Source organism: Artibeus jamaicensis, unplaced genomic scaffold (assembly GCF_021234435.1).
Source record: "Artibeus jamaicensis isolate MK-2021 breed Jamaican fruit bat unplaced genomic scaffold, CSHL_Jam_final scaffold_1019, whole genome shotgun sequence".
Taxonomy (NCBI): Eukaryota; Metazoa; Chordata; class Mammalia; order Chiroptera; family Phyllostomidae; genus Artibeus; species Artibeus jamaicensis.
The window spans coordinates 9,464,233-9,482,399 of record NW_026522025.1 but is presented as its reverse complement, the minus strand read 5'-3'; the positions used below and the strand labels follow the sequence as shown (position 1 = coordinate 9,482,399).

The 18,167-nt window shown below is 33.1% G+C and overlaps 1 protein-coding gene across 1 annotated transcript in view; it reads right to left on the bottom strand.

Annotated features, from left to right (window-relative positions):
• Positions 1 to 18,167, bottom strand: part of HOOK1 (hook microtubule tethering protein 1) — a 57,373-nt gene that overhangs the window by 14,631 nt on the left and 24,575 nt on the right. Inside the window, exons 9-16 of the mRNA XM_037136246.2 lie at positions 16,754 to 16,920; positions 11,007 to 11,147; positions 9,421 to 9,622; positions 8,754 to 8,864; positions 5,273 to 5,360; positions 5,132 to 5,192; positions 4,021 to 4,161; positions 809 to 902 (exon numbers count right to left, since the gene is read on the bottom strand). Coding sequence (XP_036992141.2) covers positions 809 to 902; positions 4,021 to 4,161; positions 5,132 to 5,192; positions 5,273 to 5,360; positions 8,754 to 8,864; positions 9,421 to 9,622; positions 11,007 to 11,147; positions 16,754 to 16,920 — 1,005 coding nt within the window. The remainder of the gene's footprint in view (positions 1 to 808; positions 903 to 4,020; positions 4,162 to 5,131; positions 5,193 to 5,272; positions 5,361 to 8,753; positions 8,865 to 9,420; positions 9,623 to 11,006; positions 11,148 to 16,753; positions 16,921 to 18,167) is intronic.

Sequence of the window (18,167 nt, the reverse complement as noted above, 5' to 3'; positions counted from 1 at the left end):
AAAAAAGAAAAAATCATATAAAGCATAAAAAAGACAGAAAGGAAACATAACCCTTTCAAGCTTACTTTTCATCTCTTTACTTATTCTCCTCCATCAACACAAGCAGAATCACCTAACATTCCATCTGATCAATTATCTACCTAATACACAATTAGCCCTATCTTTCTGTTGTTGTTTTTAATACATCCCTCCCTCAATTATTACTTCTTTTCTCCTGTTTATATAGAAATCAAACTATAGGAACACTGCTAAGTACATTTAGGCTGTTTGATCTCTTCTGGGTCCTCTTATTTCTGCCCTCACAATATATGCCACAGAAATCCATTAGAAATGGCAAGGTCATGAGCTAGTATGGAAGGAGGCAAGAAATAAGAGGCAATGTCTTCAGGACTACATTAAGGTTTCTGTCCTTTGGAGGCTGGTATAAAACACTTCTTGATTGTTCTTCTGGTTGAAATTATTTTCTCCTCCTTTCTTTTCTTACTAGAAGTCATCCTCAATTCTGACTGATGCTTACTCTCACTAGGGTTTTTCTCAGTCTAGCCCTGTTGGATTCCCAGCAAAACTGTGAAGGCCTCAAATGAAGCATGCTCTCAATCAGGAATTACCATAAGCTTCCAATACATATGATCGATTTATAGGCTCTAAATTGGCAAAAATCACTGCATCTATTATGCAGATATATACGGTATTCAAGGGCATCATCAATGATAAAGGTAGCACTTTAAAATACAGGATTAATTTGAGCATTAGGACCTATTACAGAGTGTCCATGCAGGAGAATTATTATAACTTTTAAGGTACTTACACTTTCTCCTTCAGACTTGGAGCCTTGCTCCTGTAAAGACTTCTGGAGATCCTCAATCTGCTGCTGCAATTCTTGGATACGCTCTTTGCTCAGCCTATTTTAAGATGAATCATACGTGTTTATTTGTACTGAAAGTCAAAGTAGTTAATATTTATAAATGTGCGTTTATGCAATTTAACTATGCATTTAATAGCAACTAATAATGTATAAATACTAATAATATATGCATTTAATAGCAATAACACATGCTGACAATCATCTTTGGCTAGATACAATATATTGTATACAGGAGGCTACTTTCAAGGAAATATTTAATAAAAGAAGATGCTTTTATCCTGAAAGCATATATACCCACATTTAAAAATTTAAGGTATTTTATGTGTCAGTGGTGAAAATTAAACATTTCTACATTGTACTAATTGGAAAAAAAAAGAAAATCAGCTCTAGTTTCCTATGGTTGTAATTATAATGAATGAAAACTAGGTTTACTTTTCCTATTTCAAATTTCCCAGTGTGTTAGGAGAAGAGGAAGGTCACCATTTACCAACAATTTCTTCATGACTTGTTTTTTAAATTAAAGAGACTGGTACCAGAAGTTAACGTAGATTTTTTAACTTGCCATAATCTCACTCCTTAAAACCATGCTTTAAAGTAATGTTAGTTGGAAGTTACCAGCAAGAGAGTACCTGTCTAACTTCTTCTCTTCATATGTATATGTCAGTGTGTGTATATATACACATACACACATATACACATATGGAAAAAGTCCAGCCACTGTTAATATAATGAGAACAGTTTGAGTGACATCTATGTAACTTGCCAGCCAAGGAGAGTGAACTGAAATGCACATGCGTGAACAATGACTACTTCACTGTACTAGTTGGTAATGGCAGTAGACATTGGTGAGTGAGCGTGTGTACTGTGTGGCCCCTGTATTCAAACTGTGTGATGAATACTAGAAAGTAGAGCAACGAATCTACGAATCTGCATCAAATTTTGCATTAAGCTTGAACATTCCTCAGCAGAAACTATTTAGATGAGTCAGAAGGCTTTCAGGGACAATGCAATGGGTGCAGTGCAAATAGATATATAGCATAAATACTTTCAAAGATGGCTGAGAAACTGCTGAAAGTGATCCACGTTCTGGAAGGCCTACAACAAGCAGACACCTGAGAATGCTGAATGTGTACGGGCTGCAATCAATAAAGATTGGTGACTGACAGTGTGAGAACCAGAGGCGGATCTGGGGATTCCAAAAACTACTGTGTCTGAGATTTTGTCACAGGACCTTGGCATGAAATGTGTCATAGCAAATTCTTTCCACAGCCTCTGCTACCAGAGCAGAAGGGACATCGATCGTGCTGAATAATGACTTGATTCAAACCACTACCAATGAACCAGATTTCCTCAAGAAGGTCATAACTGGAGGTGACTCATGGCTCTACAACTATAATTTGGAAACGAAGGCCCAGCTGTCCCAGTGGAAGTTGCCTGGTTCTCCATGCCCAAAGAAGGAGCAACCAAGTTGCAGCAAGATCGAGACCATGTTAACTGTGTTTTTTGATTGGGAGGGAGTTGCCCATCACAAGCACACCCCTCCAGGCTAAACAATTAATAAGGAGTGCTGCAGTTCAATGTTCTGTCAGTTGAGCAATGCAATATGATGAATACGGCCAGAGCTATGGGCAACTGGTGATTGGCAGCTTCATCACAACAACGTTGCCTGCTCATGCATCATGTCTCATGCAGTTTTTTGCAAAACATCAAATCACCCAGGGGACTCAGCCCCTCTAGAACCCAGATTTGGCACCTTGTGACTTCTGGCTTTTCCCAAAATGAAAATCACCTTTAAAAGAGAACAGATTTCAGACCTGATCAGTGAGAGTCGGGAAAATATGACAGAGCAGCTAATGGCAATTCCAACAAAGAATTTTGCAGTATGTCTGGAACAATGAAAGAGATGCTGGGAGAATGTATGAGGTCCCAAGGTGCCTACTTTGAAGGGGCCCGAAGTGTCACTGTTCCATGTACAATGTTTCTTGTATCTTGTAACCCCTTCTATAAATTCCTCTATTTTCATATTGCATGTCTGGATACTTTCTGGACACACCTTGTGTGTATGTGCACATGCACATATTATATATGTGTATATATGTAGTTATCACATAAAATAATTATATTTTAAAATGTCTATCTTCCTATACTAACTCTCTAAAAGCAGAAACTTAGCATCTTCAGTGTCAACTGATATTGAATTTTATCATCATATTTAATGGGCTTTTCACAAAACTAAAATGTTGTTCTTTGATTAACCACAGCTGATGTAATGTATGCATACAAGTGCATACATGAGAGACAAGGTTCATGTGTCTATTGGATTCCTGGTGGTCTCTAAAATCTAATATAATTTGGTCAAATAAATCAAAATATCTTTATTCCAAGTATGCTATCTAGAAGGCAAAGGTCAGCACAATGGTTAAGAACACAGACTCAGGAATCAGACTGACAGAGTCAAATGTAGGAGCCAGAATTTACTAGCTGTGTAACTCTGGGCAAGTTACTTAACCTCCTTATACCTCAGCTTCTTTACCCATAAAGAAAGTGGTAATCATACTATTACTTCACAGAATTATTATGAGGACTCAACTGATTTAATACCAAAATGTGCTTAGAAAAGTGACCTGAATACAGTAACCACTACATGTTACATTTGTTAATATTATAATTTTGAACACCTCTTATTGCTATCAGATAAGTACACTATTTGCTTTAAACACATTATCTGTAATCTTCAAGACCTGCAAATAGGTATCATCTCAAATTTATAACTGAGGACACTCTGTGGATTTAAGTAACTTGCTCAGAAGCAAACAGTTAAATTTAAGAAGTGGGATTCACATTTGACTCCACGGTCTATGTCCCATCTATGTACCAGACTGCAATAGAAAGCCAGATTATCATTTATACATTTGTTAAATTTTCTATCAGTTGTGAACACACACAAATAAAATTCAAGGATAAGCAAACTGGTTAACAAATTCTGCTCAGAGTAATGGGTAGTGACAGACTAAAAACAGTAACAACAAAATTAATCTTCTTCTAAAAATCCTAATTATTTTAACTACAATGATCTTTTCCACTTCTGTGAATCAAGATTTTGTGGTTAGGTAATTAAATCACCATGATTTATTCTCTATGAAGGAGCATGTCACCTTTGCTCAGTTTCCAATTCATTCATCTTGCGATGCTTCTGGTCTAGCTGCTCTTGAAGTTCTTCAATACGTTGGTTCTCAGTACCTTCCTGCTGTAAGCGAAGCATCTTATTTTCATGTTGCAGTCGAATAAACACCTCCCTGATAATGAAAAATAGAATTTGTTTTAAAGTTTGCTAAATGTAAGAGTTTTTACATACTTAACTTTCTAAAAAAGGGAAATTCCTGTCCACTCAATAGCTGAATTGAGTGAATAAACTGAATACAGTGAAAAATCAACAACTTTGTAAACATTATGCTTAGTGAAAGAAGTCAGTCCCAAAAGGCCACATATTACAGGACTCCATGTCCATAAAATGTCCCTAACAGGCAAATCTATGGAGACACAGAATGGATAACTGGTTGACTGGGGATGAACCTAGAGGAGAGGCAGGAGTGAGGAATGACTGATAGTATGTACAGCAGACCTTTTGGGAGACTGAAAATGTTCTGAAATTAGATAGCAATGATGGTTGCCCAACTCATGACTATACTAAAAACTACCAATTCTATATTTTTAAACAGGAAAGTTATATCTCAATAAAGCCATTTAAATAAAGTGTGAAGTTAAAATACTAAATGAAGCTGTCACCACAGGAAGGAAAACTATAAAATATCAGATTAGTCAAATGTCTATAAGTAAACATAGTAGTAAAATACAAAGATAAAAGATGGGTAAGACAAACATCTAAAATTTGCATTTTTTATAACTTCTGCTCAATCCTTCTACTATTATTGACAGCTCCTCTCCTTGTCTTATTTTTTACCACATGAATTTGAATGCCAGGTTATTAAAAGAATTTTCCATTGAGTTTAAGAATAGATTAAGAAGTTCAACACAATATAAAAACTAGAGTACGTGATTTCAGCTAGTTTGTGAAATTTCATTTCTGACACATTTTAAAACTGCTATAGTAGCAATAACAATGTGACTTAGAAACTTAAAGATGAGATAAAGTAATTTTGAGCACTGTGACTCATAAAATGGGAAGTTTTAAAGGCTAAGAAATTTATTTAAAAGTAAATCATATTTCTAATATTAAGTATGGATTATCAATAAAAACAGATTTACCTATATTCCACTGGCATAATCTCAGCAGCAAGATTTTCATAACTTTTTGTAGCAGATGCATCTAAACAACAACAGGAAAATAAATTAGCATTTCAGTATCTCTACCATTAAATTTTTTTTTCTAAATCTAACAAAATTTACCTGTTTGGTTCAGGTGATCCTGTTGTACTTGTGAACACCGTAGTTCTTCATTTGTTTCTTTCAGAGCATCACGCTGTTCTATTAGTCTCTAAAAAGGATTGTTTACATAAGCAAATTTTTAATTCTGCTCACAGATGGTGTACTTTATGTTTACAATAATTTATTTTAATATGTTAATTTGATAATTGGCAATGTTTTAGTGCTGAGGGATGATTTTCTCTTGTATAAATCACATAAATGATGTAGTCTTTGTATGACACAACACCTGTGATTTCCCCATTAAGCAGTCTACCTTTGAACCAAATCAATGTAATCATGCAAGAGTGCAAATATACAACTGTGGAGTCATTTTTTAAAAAGCATGGACTTTGAAGGCAAATAGATCATAGCCTGAATTCCATTTCACTCCTTCCTAGCAGTTATGTGATTCTTTAGCTTTCATATCCATATGATCAAAAAAAAAAAGGAATACTCACATATATAAAACCTTGTAAAAGTGTTTTGAGCAACAAGTTAGGGTTGCACAGAATACAGTTTTGTGTGTAAGAGATCCTGGAACTTGTTACTTCTTTTTACTACTAGTGTGAAATTCTACTGAAAAAAGTAATGATTAGCATCTCAAAAGTACAAATCTGTGTTTTAATATCCAAAATCAATGTAATTACTAACCACACTAAAAAATAACCACATTAATACAATAAAAGACAAAAACCACATATCATCTCAATGACCCAGAATCCTTTTATGATAAGAACATACAACAAACTAGGAATAAAAGAAACTTCCTCAACTTCATAGAGGGCGTCTAAAAAAAACCCCATAGCTAAAAAATGTGCATAATGGTGAAAGAATGAATACCTTCTCCCTAATATCAGAGCCAAAAGAACAATATCCACTCTTGCCACTTGTATTCAGTATAGCGCTGGAGGTTCTAGCCAGGACAATTTGACAAAAAAAAGAAAAAGAAGGCATTTAGATTGCAAAGAAAGAAACAAAACTATTTCTCTTTGCAGATGTCCTGATCTTGTATATGGAAAATCCTGGTGAACCTACTAAAACCTATTAGAAATATTAAGCAAATTCAACACAGTTACGAGACACAAGATCAATGTAAAATAATAAATTATATTTCTATACATTAGCATAAAATATCAAAAAAAACTGAGAAAATAATTTCATTTATAATAGTAATAAAAAGAATAAAATACTCAGACACAAAGTTTTAAAAAGTATAAATCTTGTAAAATGAAAACTACAAACAATGTTGAAAGAAGCTAAAACCCAAATAAAGTAAATGTTATCTCACATTCAAGGATCAGACACTTAATGCAATTAAGGTGGCAATGTTTGCAAACTGATCTACAGATTCAGGCAATCCCCTCTTTTAAGAACAAAGTTAGAGAACTCATGCTTGCCAATTTCAAAACTTAGTATAAAGCTGAAGTTACCACAACAGTGTGGTAGTAGCATAAAGGTAAACACAACCAATGGCAAAAAATTGAAAGTCCAGAAGTAAACTCTTACATTCATAGTCAGTTTTTTAATAAACAATTAATAGAACCTTTGTTGCAGGTTCAGGTTTGCCTAAAAATTAAGCAGATAGTACAGAGTTTCCATATATTCCCTCATCTTCCTCCTATGCCTAGTGTCCCTTATTTTTAACATTTTATATTATTATAATTACTTGTAAGAACTGATGAACCAATATTGACACGCTATTACTAACTAATGGTCACAGTTTACATTAGGGTTCACTCTGCTTTACTTGTACAAGTTTTGACAAAATGTATTCATCATTACAGTCTCATGATTTTTAATGAGTCCCATGACAATTCAATGAAGAAAGAAAAGTCTTGTGAACAAATCATGCTGGGACACTGTATATCCACACACCAATGCAGTTAGATCCCTATCGCACACTATACAAAAATCAATTCAAAAATCAATTCAAAACTGATCATAGACTAAAATATAAAACGTAAAACTATAAAACTACTAAAAGGATATAAATCTTTACATCCTTAAGTTACTCCAGTGGTTTCCAATGGAAACCATATCCAATGGTTTCATATAAACACTACCAAAAAAAGTATAAACATAAAAAATAGGTAACTGTGACTAGATCAAATGAAAAATTATTCTGTAAACAGTACTATCAAGAAAGCAAGATAATCCACAAACAGGAAGAAAAATATTTACGAATAATATATCTGATGAGGAACATGTATCCAAAATATATAAAGAACTTTAACAAAAAAGTAATGTAAATAAAATATAAGCAAAAAATATGAAGATATGCAAATTGCCAATAAGTACATGAAAAGATGCACCACACCATTAGTCATCAGGGAACTACAAATCAAAACCACAATGACATGTCACTTCATATCCATGAGAATAGTTAAAAACTAAAAAGTAGTAAATATTTGAAAGGATGTATAGAAATTGAAACCTTCAAAAATTCCTGGTGAGAGTAAAAAATGGTTCATCCACTTTAGAAAATAGTCTAGTAGTCCTTTAAAACGTTTAACTTAGTTATCATATGGCCAAGGAAAGCAATACCATTCCTAGGGATATGTTAAAAAAACGAACACATGTCCAAATAACACAACTTAAATATAAATGTTCACGTTATCTGTTTAATAACTAAAAAGTGGAAATAGCCCAAATGTCCATAAATTGTTGAACAGATAAAGTGTGGTATATCTATACAACACAGTATTATTCAGCAGGAAAAATGAAGCCCTGACACAGTCTACTGATGGAGGTACCTCGAAAATATTATGCTAAATTAAGGAATTCAGTCGCAAAACCACATTTTCTGGGTAAACTATGCAAACCTGCAGAGAGAGCAGATTACTGGTTGTAAAGACTGGTGGGAGGGGCACCAGAATGCAGAGTAACCACTAATGGGCCTGGGGGCTCTTTTTTGAGTGATGTCACTGTTCTATAATTAGATTGTGGTGATGGTCGCACAACTCTGTGAATAAACTAAAAACCAATGAATTGTGTACTTTATGTAGGCAAAATTTATAGTATATAAATTATATCTTAATAAAGATGCTAAAAATAGCATCTAAGGTCCTCATTCTTAAGGAGGTCACAGTCCAGAGCTAAAAAACATTGGACCAAGACATATGACCTCAGCTTTGTTACTTGATCTTCCCTTGTGAAGGAAATATCAACACTGCATAAAAAAATTTTATGAGACTTTCTTTTACACCAACACTTTCAATTTGAAGAGAGAGAGAGAAAGAAAGAGAGAGAGAGAGAGAGAGAGAGAGAGAGAGAAAGAGAAAGAAAGAAAGAAAGAAAGAGAGAGAGAGAGAGAGAAAGAAAGAAAGAAAGAAAGAAAGAAAGAAAGAAAGAAAGAAAGAAAGAAAGAAAGAATTGGTTGATACCATTTCTACTCTTAGAATAGTAAGTACTGTATAAAAATCCACAAGCAGACAGACATCTTATTAATTATATTTATGTTTACCTCTTTTTCCTTAAGTAAAGCTTCATGTTTTTCTTCAAGCCGCTTCATTTCAAATGCTAGTGTGTCAGCCCGTTTGGATTCAGAGGAAAGTTTACTGTGCAGATCCTGAACCTTTTGTCAGAAACAAAAATAAAATACAAGAGTGTATGACACTGATAGTTTGATTTCAGAGCTCAATAAATGAGAAACTGATTGTAAATAAAATTATGGTAAGACTATAGTCTAATTCTAAGTATTTGTGGAAACTGTATGTTGATAAGGATTAACATAAATTTTAAAATACCCTAGTAACAATTTAGGCAAAAAAAACCCACAATCAGCCTAATACTGTTTCCACAGGTTGTTTGATAAATAATAAAACAGAATATTTTACATTATAATTCCATTACCTAGACTTTTACTACTGGTTACCAGAAATCTTAATACTCAAAAAGCTGTCCGAAAATATATGAGCTCAGAGACAATAAAAATGTAAAACACCTAGGTAACTCAAACTTAGTTATCAACCCGTAAATTAAAATTATACACAGGAGAAATTTACCCTAAGTTCACAGCTGACTATAAGCAATGTTTCTTCACTTCTATGCCATTCTTAAAGCATCAAATGGAATGACAAAGTTGAGGGTTTTTTATTTTAATGATTTAAAAAATTAAGATATTTTCTTACCTGTCTCTTGTATGTTTCTAACTGTGTACGTGCTGCATTTGCCTTCTTTAATTCTTCTTGTAAGCTGACTGTATTATGCATGTACATCATGTTTGTTTCCTGTAAAGTTTTCACCTGCTTGCGAAGGTCACTCAGATCTTGTAGCTTCTGGCGATATATCTCAACTGTTGACTCCAGTTTATTTGCTTTATCAGAGGTAGCTCTATAATAATAAAGACTAAACATTACTGTGTAAAAACCAATAAATGCACATAATTTTCTTCTGGCTGTAAAATGAGTCCTCCAAATAAACTCTCAACTGGCACAAAAAAGAAATAATAAATAGAGAAATAATAAATTCTGTCAGAACTTTGGAACCAGACTCAGGCCTAGAACTGTCTGTAGTTCAGTCTTTTTGCTACAAAGGCATTTTAAAAAATGCTTCAAATTTGACACACTAAATGATCAAACTGTTTCAAGTATTAGCACAATATATAAAAAAAGGGAATGGTTTTGCAAGTACAACTGAACAATTCTGAGCTACTCTGTAGATTATGGGCCAATTGTGCTTTGTGCATAAATAACATTTAGTGTGTCTTTATTTCCAGTATCTGATATGCTTATGAAGCTGATACCACTCATATAATTTGTCTGGTAAAGCACTTCCCTTTAGACTTGTGCTAACTTGACCAACAGGGCTAGAGTAAAAATAAATTATAAAAAAATTAAAAAATGTGAAGTCACTCTTACATGTAGGTTCAAATTAATGATTACAAAGATTTTGTTTCAAATGGACATTAAAAACTGTGCAACAAAATGGCTGATTAAGAAAATTTAACATAAAATATAAAAAGCATGTGGATAGTCTATTTGCTTGAGCAACATTTCATAAGCAAAAACTAAATATAAATTTATATTGCCAAAATAATAAGAGAACCCTGAGTGGACCGTGAAATAAATGTTAGCATTCTTCTCTATAATTATCTACCAAATGCCAAAATATGAATTGTGAGAGTACATTTCCTTACATAAAAATTTCATAGGGTAAACTAATGAGTAGCAATAGAGGTAAAGCTAAATGTATCAAAAAGTAATTCAGCTTACAGAATTTTAAGAAAAGGTTATCATTTGATGCTTATAGGTTCTAATATGAAATTGTCCTAGGAAGAACTGAATATTCGCTGTAGCCCTGGCTGGTCTGGCTCAGTGGATTGAGCACCCACCTGTGAACCAAAAGGTCGCCAGTTTGATTCCCAGTCAGGGCATATGTCTGGGTTATGGGCTAGGTCCCCAGTTGGGGGCATGCAAGAGGCAACCAATTGATGTTTCTCCCACACATGGATGTCTCCCTCATTCTCCTTCTCCCTCCCTTTCCTTCTCTCTCTGAAAATAAATAAAATCTTAGGAAATAATTTTAAAAAAGAATATTATCCTTAAATTACAATTATTGTCAATAAGTATTAAAGAAGTAAAAACTAGGAACCTGGATAAAAATTGATTAATAGTCAATACATAGAAATAACTCTAATAATCCCTGATTAAAATATGGAATACTGAAATGACTAAATAACTTACAAGTGACATAATTATGTTTAAACATATCATACCTAAGAACATCAATTTCATCTTTCAGGGCTCTTGTTTCCTCAGCAAGGCTAGTCAATTCATCATTCCTATGCTGAAATTCAATTAGTTGCTTTTCAAGTTCTTCACAGTGAACACGGTAATCATCTTTTGCAGCTTCAAGCCTTGCATAAAAAAAACAAAGTATCTACTCATAATGTAATTTCCACCATTTTCGTTGTTACTGAGACATAAACTTAGCAAGACTAGTTTTGTATTTTTTTAATCCCACATCCAAAGAAGAAAGACTAAAGAATTAAGATACTTTGGGGTTCTTACTTGCAAATAAGACTTGAAAAGTAAATAATATTTTAAATTTTCATTTTCACTTCTAAAACATTGTGCTTTGTTATCTCTAGTTCAAATAGGAAGTTAATTTCAAAAGATGAAGAGAAATACATAGACATACTTTAAATTATTCAAAAATACACATGGCATGTAAAGTGTTAAAATATTAACTCTAAGTAGACTGGGATAAATTATTTAAGATGAATACTTCAAGGCCTACTATTATAACAAAAACAAAAGGAACAATTCAGTGATTAAAATCTAATATTAAAAAATTCCTTGAACAACTCCAAAAAATGCAGGAAAGGAAGAAGATAGAACAAAAGAACAGATATGACAAATGAAAAATAGTATATTGACAGATGTAAAGTTAATAGTATCAAAAAATTAGATGAAGCAAAGGGACTAAATGCATTAATTAAAAGGGCACAGAGGCTCTGACTGGATAAAAAAGGCGAGGCTCACATACATCCTAACTATAAGAACATTTTAAATATAAAGACACAAATAGATTAAATGGAAAAAGATGAGAAATGCCATAGAAAAATAAGCAGAGAAAGCTGCGGTGGTTATGTTAATATAAAAAAAATAAGTTTTAAGACAAAGAGATTGTAATTATAAAAGGTTTAATTCATTAGACATATCATAAAAGTATATATATACCAAAAATAGTTTGAAAATATATGAATCAAAATTAACATAATCAAAGGTAGAAATCCACTAATCCATAATCACTGTTGAAAATTTTAACACCACTTTACCAATAAATGATAGAACTAAACAAAATTATCAGTAAAAATATATGAGATCAGAACAACAGCCTGATTAACTGAGTTATAGAACATGTCAGTCAAAAGCTGACCACAATAAAACATATGATGAGCAATAAAAAAAATTTAAAAATTAGAAAATTTAAATTTCAGGGAGTAAGTTCTCCAACCGCAAGAAAATTAAATTAGAAATCAGGCACAATAAGAAACCTAGAAAACACTTAAATATTGGGAAATCAAGCAACACATTTTTAAATAACTGAGTAAAGGAAGAAATCACAAGAAAAATTAGAAAAGAATTCAGACTGAACAATAACAAAAATACAACTGGTCAAATTTGGGGGACACAGCTAAACCAGTGTTTAGAGGAAAATGTATAGTTTTAAAGGCTTATATTAGAAATAAAGAAAAACCATTTTTGAAATTTATTTTTTTTACTGTTGTTCAAATACATTGTCTCCATTTTCACACCACCATTTCCCCCTGCTCCACTCACCCCCACATCACCCTCAAATAAAGAAAAAACTTAAAATCAAAATTTAAAATCTACAATTCAATCTTAAAAGGCTAGGAAAAGAAGAACAAATTAAATTCAAAATAAGTAAAAGGAAATAAATAAAGAACAGAGAACTAAAACTGACAATATGGAAAGCAACTTTTCAGAATAATTTTTTAAGTTGCATTTGTAATAGCATCAAAAATGTAAAATACTTGACGATAAAGTTAACAAAACACACAAGACTTGTATTCTGACCCTGGCTGGTGTAGCTCAGTGGATTGAGTGTGGGCCTGCAAACCAAAGAATTGTGGTTTGATTCCCAGTTGGGGCACATGCCTGGGTTGCAGGCCAGTTCCTAGTGGGGTATGCATAAGCAACCATGCATTAATATTTCTCTCCCTCTCTCCTTCCCTTCCCCTCTAAAGATGCATAAATAAAGTCTTCAAAAAATCTTGTATTCTGGAAACAACACAACATTGCTGAAGGAAATAAATAAATAAAGATGCCATATTCACAGATAGAAATTCTTAATACAGTTACCAATTATATATACAGTCCAAATCACAATCAGCAGGTTTTTTGCTTTTTTTTTTTTACAAAAATTGACCAGCTGATTCTCAATTTTATGTGAAAATACAAAAGACTTGTAATAGCCAAAACAAATTTTGAAAAGAACAAAGTTGGAATGCTTACACTCCATGATCTTAAAACAACTTCCTCTAGTGCTATCGTAACTAAGACTGGGTCTTACAGGCATAAAGATAGGCAAACTCATAAATGAAAAAGAACATAAGTACAGAAAATGACCCAAATTTTATTCTTAGATCATTTTTCACAAAGGTGACAAAGCAATTTGATTAAGTAAAATAAACATTTTTTTCAATTGATGACACTGGAACAAGTAGATATTCATATGAACAATCAAAATAAAAATAAAGTTTGTACCTCCACACCTCACACTATCTTCAAAAATCAATTCAAGATGGACCATAGACCTACATGTAAAAGATAAAACTACGAAGGTTCTAAAAGAAAATACTAAATACTATCTTCATAACATGGGAGTAGACAAAGATTTCTTGGATAGTACACAAAAAGCAATAATCTTAAAAATACTGATAAATCAGATTTATTCTAAGTTAAGAACCATGGCAGACTCTGGCCAGCAGAGTCCACCTGCTGTGACTGAAAGAGAAAACAAATGCACAGGAGACAGCAATCCCGTGGAGAAAAAGGTGACCACGCGCTACTCTCTCCAGGGAAGAGCACCTACGAATGCCTCAACCACTCTCTCAAGAGGAGAGCGGCCGACCCTTGCCTAGACAGGCTTTTATTTTTTTCTCGGGTCTTACATCGAAGAAGGATTTGTTATCTATTACAAAGAATATTATTGTCTATATTTTAGGTACAAGCAAGGAAATAAAAGTAACATGCAGAGGGAAATGTCGGAGAGCTGATTAGCTCTGTCCTTGGGAAAATTCACACAAGCTTTGGAATATTACCTTGAAGATAGACAATACACATTGTTGTTTTAGACCAGGGTGATGGAGTTTTAGCAAGAGCAAGCTATAACAGTCTGTATGCATTTTCTAGGCCTGATTCCCATGGGAAAACTCAGTTTGAAGGTCTGGCTCCTGCCCACCACTTTGCTTCTGTAGGTTTTCCATACAGAGCTGAGTCACATTTCCCAGACTAAAACAAACTGGTCTCCTACAAAGAACCTTTAAAGACACCATTAAAAAATTAAAAGGCAACCCACAGAATGGGTGAGATATTACTACATATATACCCAACAAAGAATTTATACCCAGAAGATATATTTTAAAACTCCCCAAAATAATAAGACAAATAACCCAGTAATTCACAAAGTATGATATAGTGTCAGTAAGCACACAAAAAGGGGCTTACCACATCATTACTTATCAGGAAAATGCACATTATAGCCACAATTGGATACTCCTCACACATGCCCTGAAATATCTAAAATTAAGACTGGTAAAACCAAGTTACATTATGTAGGCACAGCAACTATGGCAATGGGCAGCAAACACAGCCAGTGGAAATGTTAAATGGTATGACACTTTGGAAAATAGTTTGCCAGTATCTTTTGAAACCAAATACAGACCTACTGTGCAACTCAGCATTATCACTCTACGCATATGCCAATAAGAAATGAAAACATGTTTACAAAAAGTTTTATATTCCAATGTTCATACCAGCTTTATTTATATTAGCCAAAATCAAAAAACTCAAATGCCCAGCTAAAGAAAAATTCATGAACGAAATGTGGTATAATGTGGAGTAATTTTATATAATAGAATAATAACCAAAAATAAAAAAAGATAATTTACTGATATTTTAAACATGGTAAATCTCAAAAGCATGCTGAACAAAATAAATCAGTCACCAGAGTTTACAGTAAATGATTCAATTTATATGGAGAGTTCTAGATGAGAGAAAAACCTATGGTGAAACATAATCGGAGGAATAATTAACCTCTGGGAGGTCGGAACTAACTGGAAAGAAGCATATGGAAACTTTCTGTAATGACCTATCGAATAATAAAAGTGTGAGTTACACAAATGTTCATATTTGTTAAAACATGCCAAAGTGTACTCAATATTTATTCATTTCACAATATGTAAATGCTATCCGTAAAAAACCCTGTAAACCTACTGAGGTCTATTATTTACTTGCTTTTCACAGAGGTATGCATTAGCAATTCTTAAATTACTTTGTGTGCTTTGGGGTTGAGTACATTATACTGAGGAAAATATAAGCCAGGTTTTCACGCTGTTGGAGAAGGAAGTTGCCATATCAAAATGGAGATTAGAATGAACCTCGAAGTCACTAGTCTAAAATAAAAGAGGTAAATATAAACTCATTTTTCATAATTGTAGACATAAAAATAAATGCAGATATCTGTGAACACAGGTGTGGGAACATGGGCAAGTATGAACCTGTGCAAGTATTTCTCCTAGCTCTGTACACCCAGGTGGCCTAGAAGCAGTGACAGAAAAATTCATCTGGAGCATATATCTTTGTTACTAAATAACATTCTCCAGTAAAAGGAATCAGAGCTCCTCAGAGAAATGGCTGATTCAGAGTTGGGAAAGGGAGAGGAGGAAATGAGTCTGGAGCATTCATTGCACCAGAAAGAAAGAAAGTGGTCAAAGAATAGTGGCATATTAAAAGGACACAGGATAGTCAAATCTAGAACAATTTGAGCATTAAATGATGACAGAAATGGACTTACAGTATATTAAGTAAATGCAATACAATCAAGAATTGGATTAAGAATCAGGAAAAAATAACTATAAAGGACATTGAGACAAATGACAATTTGAATATGATCTGTAGATTAGATGTTGATACTGTATCATTGAAAGCTTTCTTAATTTTGATCACTATGCTGTCATTTATAAGAAAATGTCCTTATTCTTAGGAAACACATACTAAAGCACAAAAAAATAAAGGGGCATATCTCCAACTTTTTCTCAAATGGTTCAAAAAAAAATGTTTCTGTATAAACATGTATAGATACTGCTAAATAAATGGAGAAAAAACTGTAAAACAACTGAATCTGAGTGAAAGGTATAAACAAGTTTCTTGTACTATTCTTGCAACTTTATTGTAAGTTTGAAATTATATCCAAACAAAGCAACGAAAAGAACACATACAGTACAACTAAGTGCCTGTTCTCGAGGCGATACAGTGCAAGGCTCAGTGATAGGCACACAAGAGACCATCAATGTTTAATACAAGTAAGATGTACATTTTTTTAAAAGAAGAAATGTAAAAGTAAAAATGAAAAGCATCTCTTTAGTATCAGATTTACAATTTTTCCCATTTATTACCAAGTTTCCCCTACTATGTACGAAACTCCCCATTCTTCCTAGACTTCACCTTGGTAATCTCCTAGTGCACTTGCCCGTGCCCTCATTTAGCATTTATAACATGCCATTTTGAATTGCTTATTCGTATGTATGCATCCCGCTTGCCTAACTGAATTATAAACTCTGTGAGGGTAGAAATCACTAACACCAGGTGGTATTTTCGGTAGCTTAATTAGTGTCCTAAACATGCTTTATAATGCAATTAGTTGTTGATATTATAATTATTTAACGATCAGTTTAACAGAACTCTATAGAATGATTTCTACTAAAAATACTACCTGAAGTTTTCTTCTTGTAATTGCTCCAGTTGTAACTGTGCATGAAAAAACTTCTTTGCAACCATTGTATTTGGATCATCAAAAGATCCATCCAACTGGTCAAGTTTTTCATTCATCATCTCATTCTCAGAAACCAGTGTATTCTTTTCATCTTGAAGTGCAGTCACCTAAAAAACATACACAAATGTAGGCATTAACAGCAAAACAGCATGGAATCCAGAGTTCTGGGTTCTAATTCTAACCTATTAAGTTAACTTGGTCGAGATAATTTCTAAGGATCCTTCTAACTCTGGAATTCTGAGTCTAGGAGGTTCCAGTAAAACAAAAGAAATTAGATTAATTTGATTAATATATAGAAAACAGAGTTTCTATGTAAGGATAATGCCTTAAAATGTCATGCTTGCTTTGGTTCTGAAAAGAAAATGTTTCTAAGTCTCTAAACTTTGATGTACCAATGAACTTCAAAAATTAACTGTTCCCATTTTAGTTATAAATTTATTTGTAAAAGGCTGTTATCTAGTAAACCAAAATACATACACAAATAAATGAAGTTATCATTTTAGTTTTAGTAGAAAATTATCAGTACATTAAGTCTTCAGAGGACAACTATATTATTTAGTTAATTAATAACAAAAAGCTGAATTGAATTTATTTGTACATTGAGACTGCTCTCATGATTTACAATGGACATATAACTTTATAATCACATCATTATCAGTACCTGACATCTTTTTATTTTACTTACATATTTATGTAACAAGCATAATTTGCTCTCTGGATTCTATTTCTTTTGCATTTAAAAACATCTTTAAAAATGTACAGCAAGGCCATGACGTTTTATAAGATCAGAAGTTTACATACAATTTTATTAAGATTAGTTAAAAAAAAACACTTGACCTATCATGATTTCCAACATATTGTACAAAGTTTGATATTCATTTTTAAATTAATTTAATGCACTTATGTAAATGAGACTGTATATATATGTGTACACACACTCACACACACACACTGAGCTAGTAACAGGAAATTAATATTCTTAATTTTGCCTTAAATAACCTATAGGCAAGTTACAAGCATTGTCCTCCAAAAGAAACACAAAAAAATTTGGGAAACTGTCCACAGGCAGACTATAGAAGAAAACAATTCTTTTCCTAAATCCAATACATGTATTCATCTTTGTCATGTTTAGTGACTATTACCTGTCATGTACAATCCTGAATGGGATACATAAAGAGCTTTAAAGTACAAATGTGAACAAAAAAATCCCATCGTACATCATTGCTGGGAACCGCCCTGCCTGGTTTCAGAAGCTGTAACCCCTAATGGCTAAGGCTGAGTGAGTGACCTTCAGACCATAAGCCACTAAGGAGACAAAGCTTATCTCCCTGGCAGGGGCACTGCCTCTGCTCCT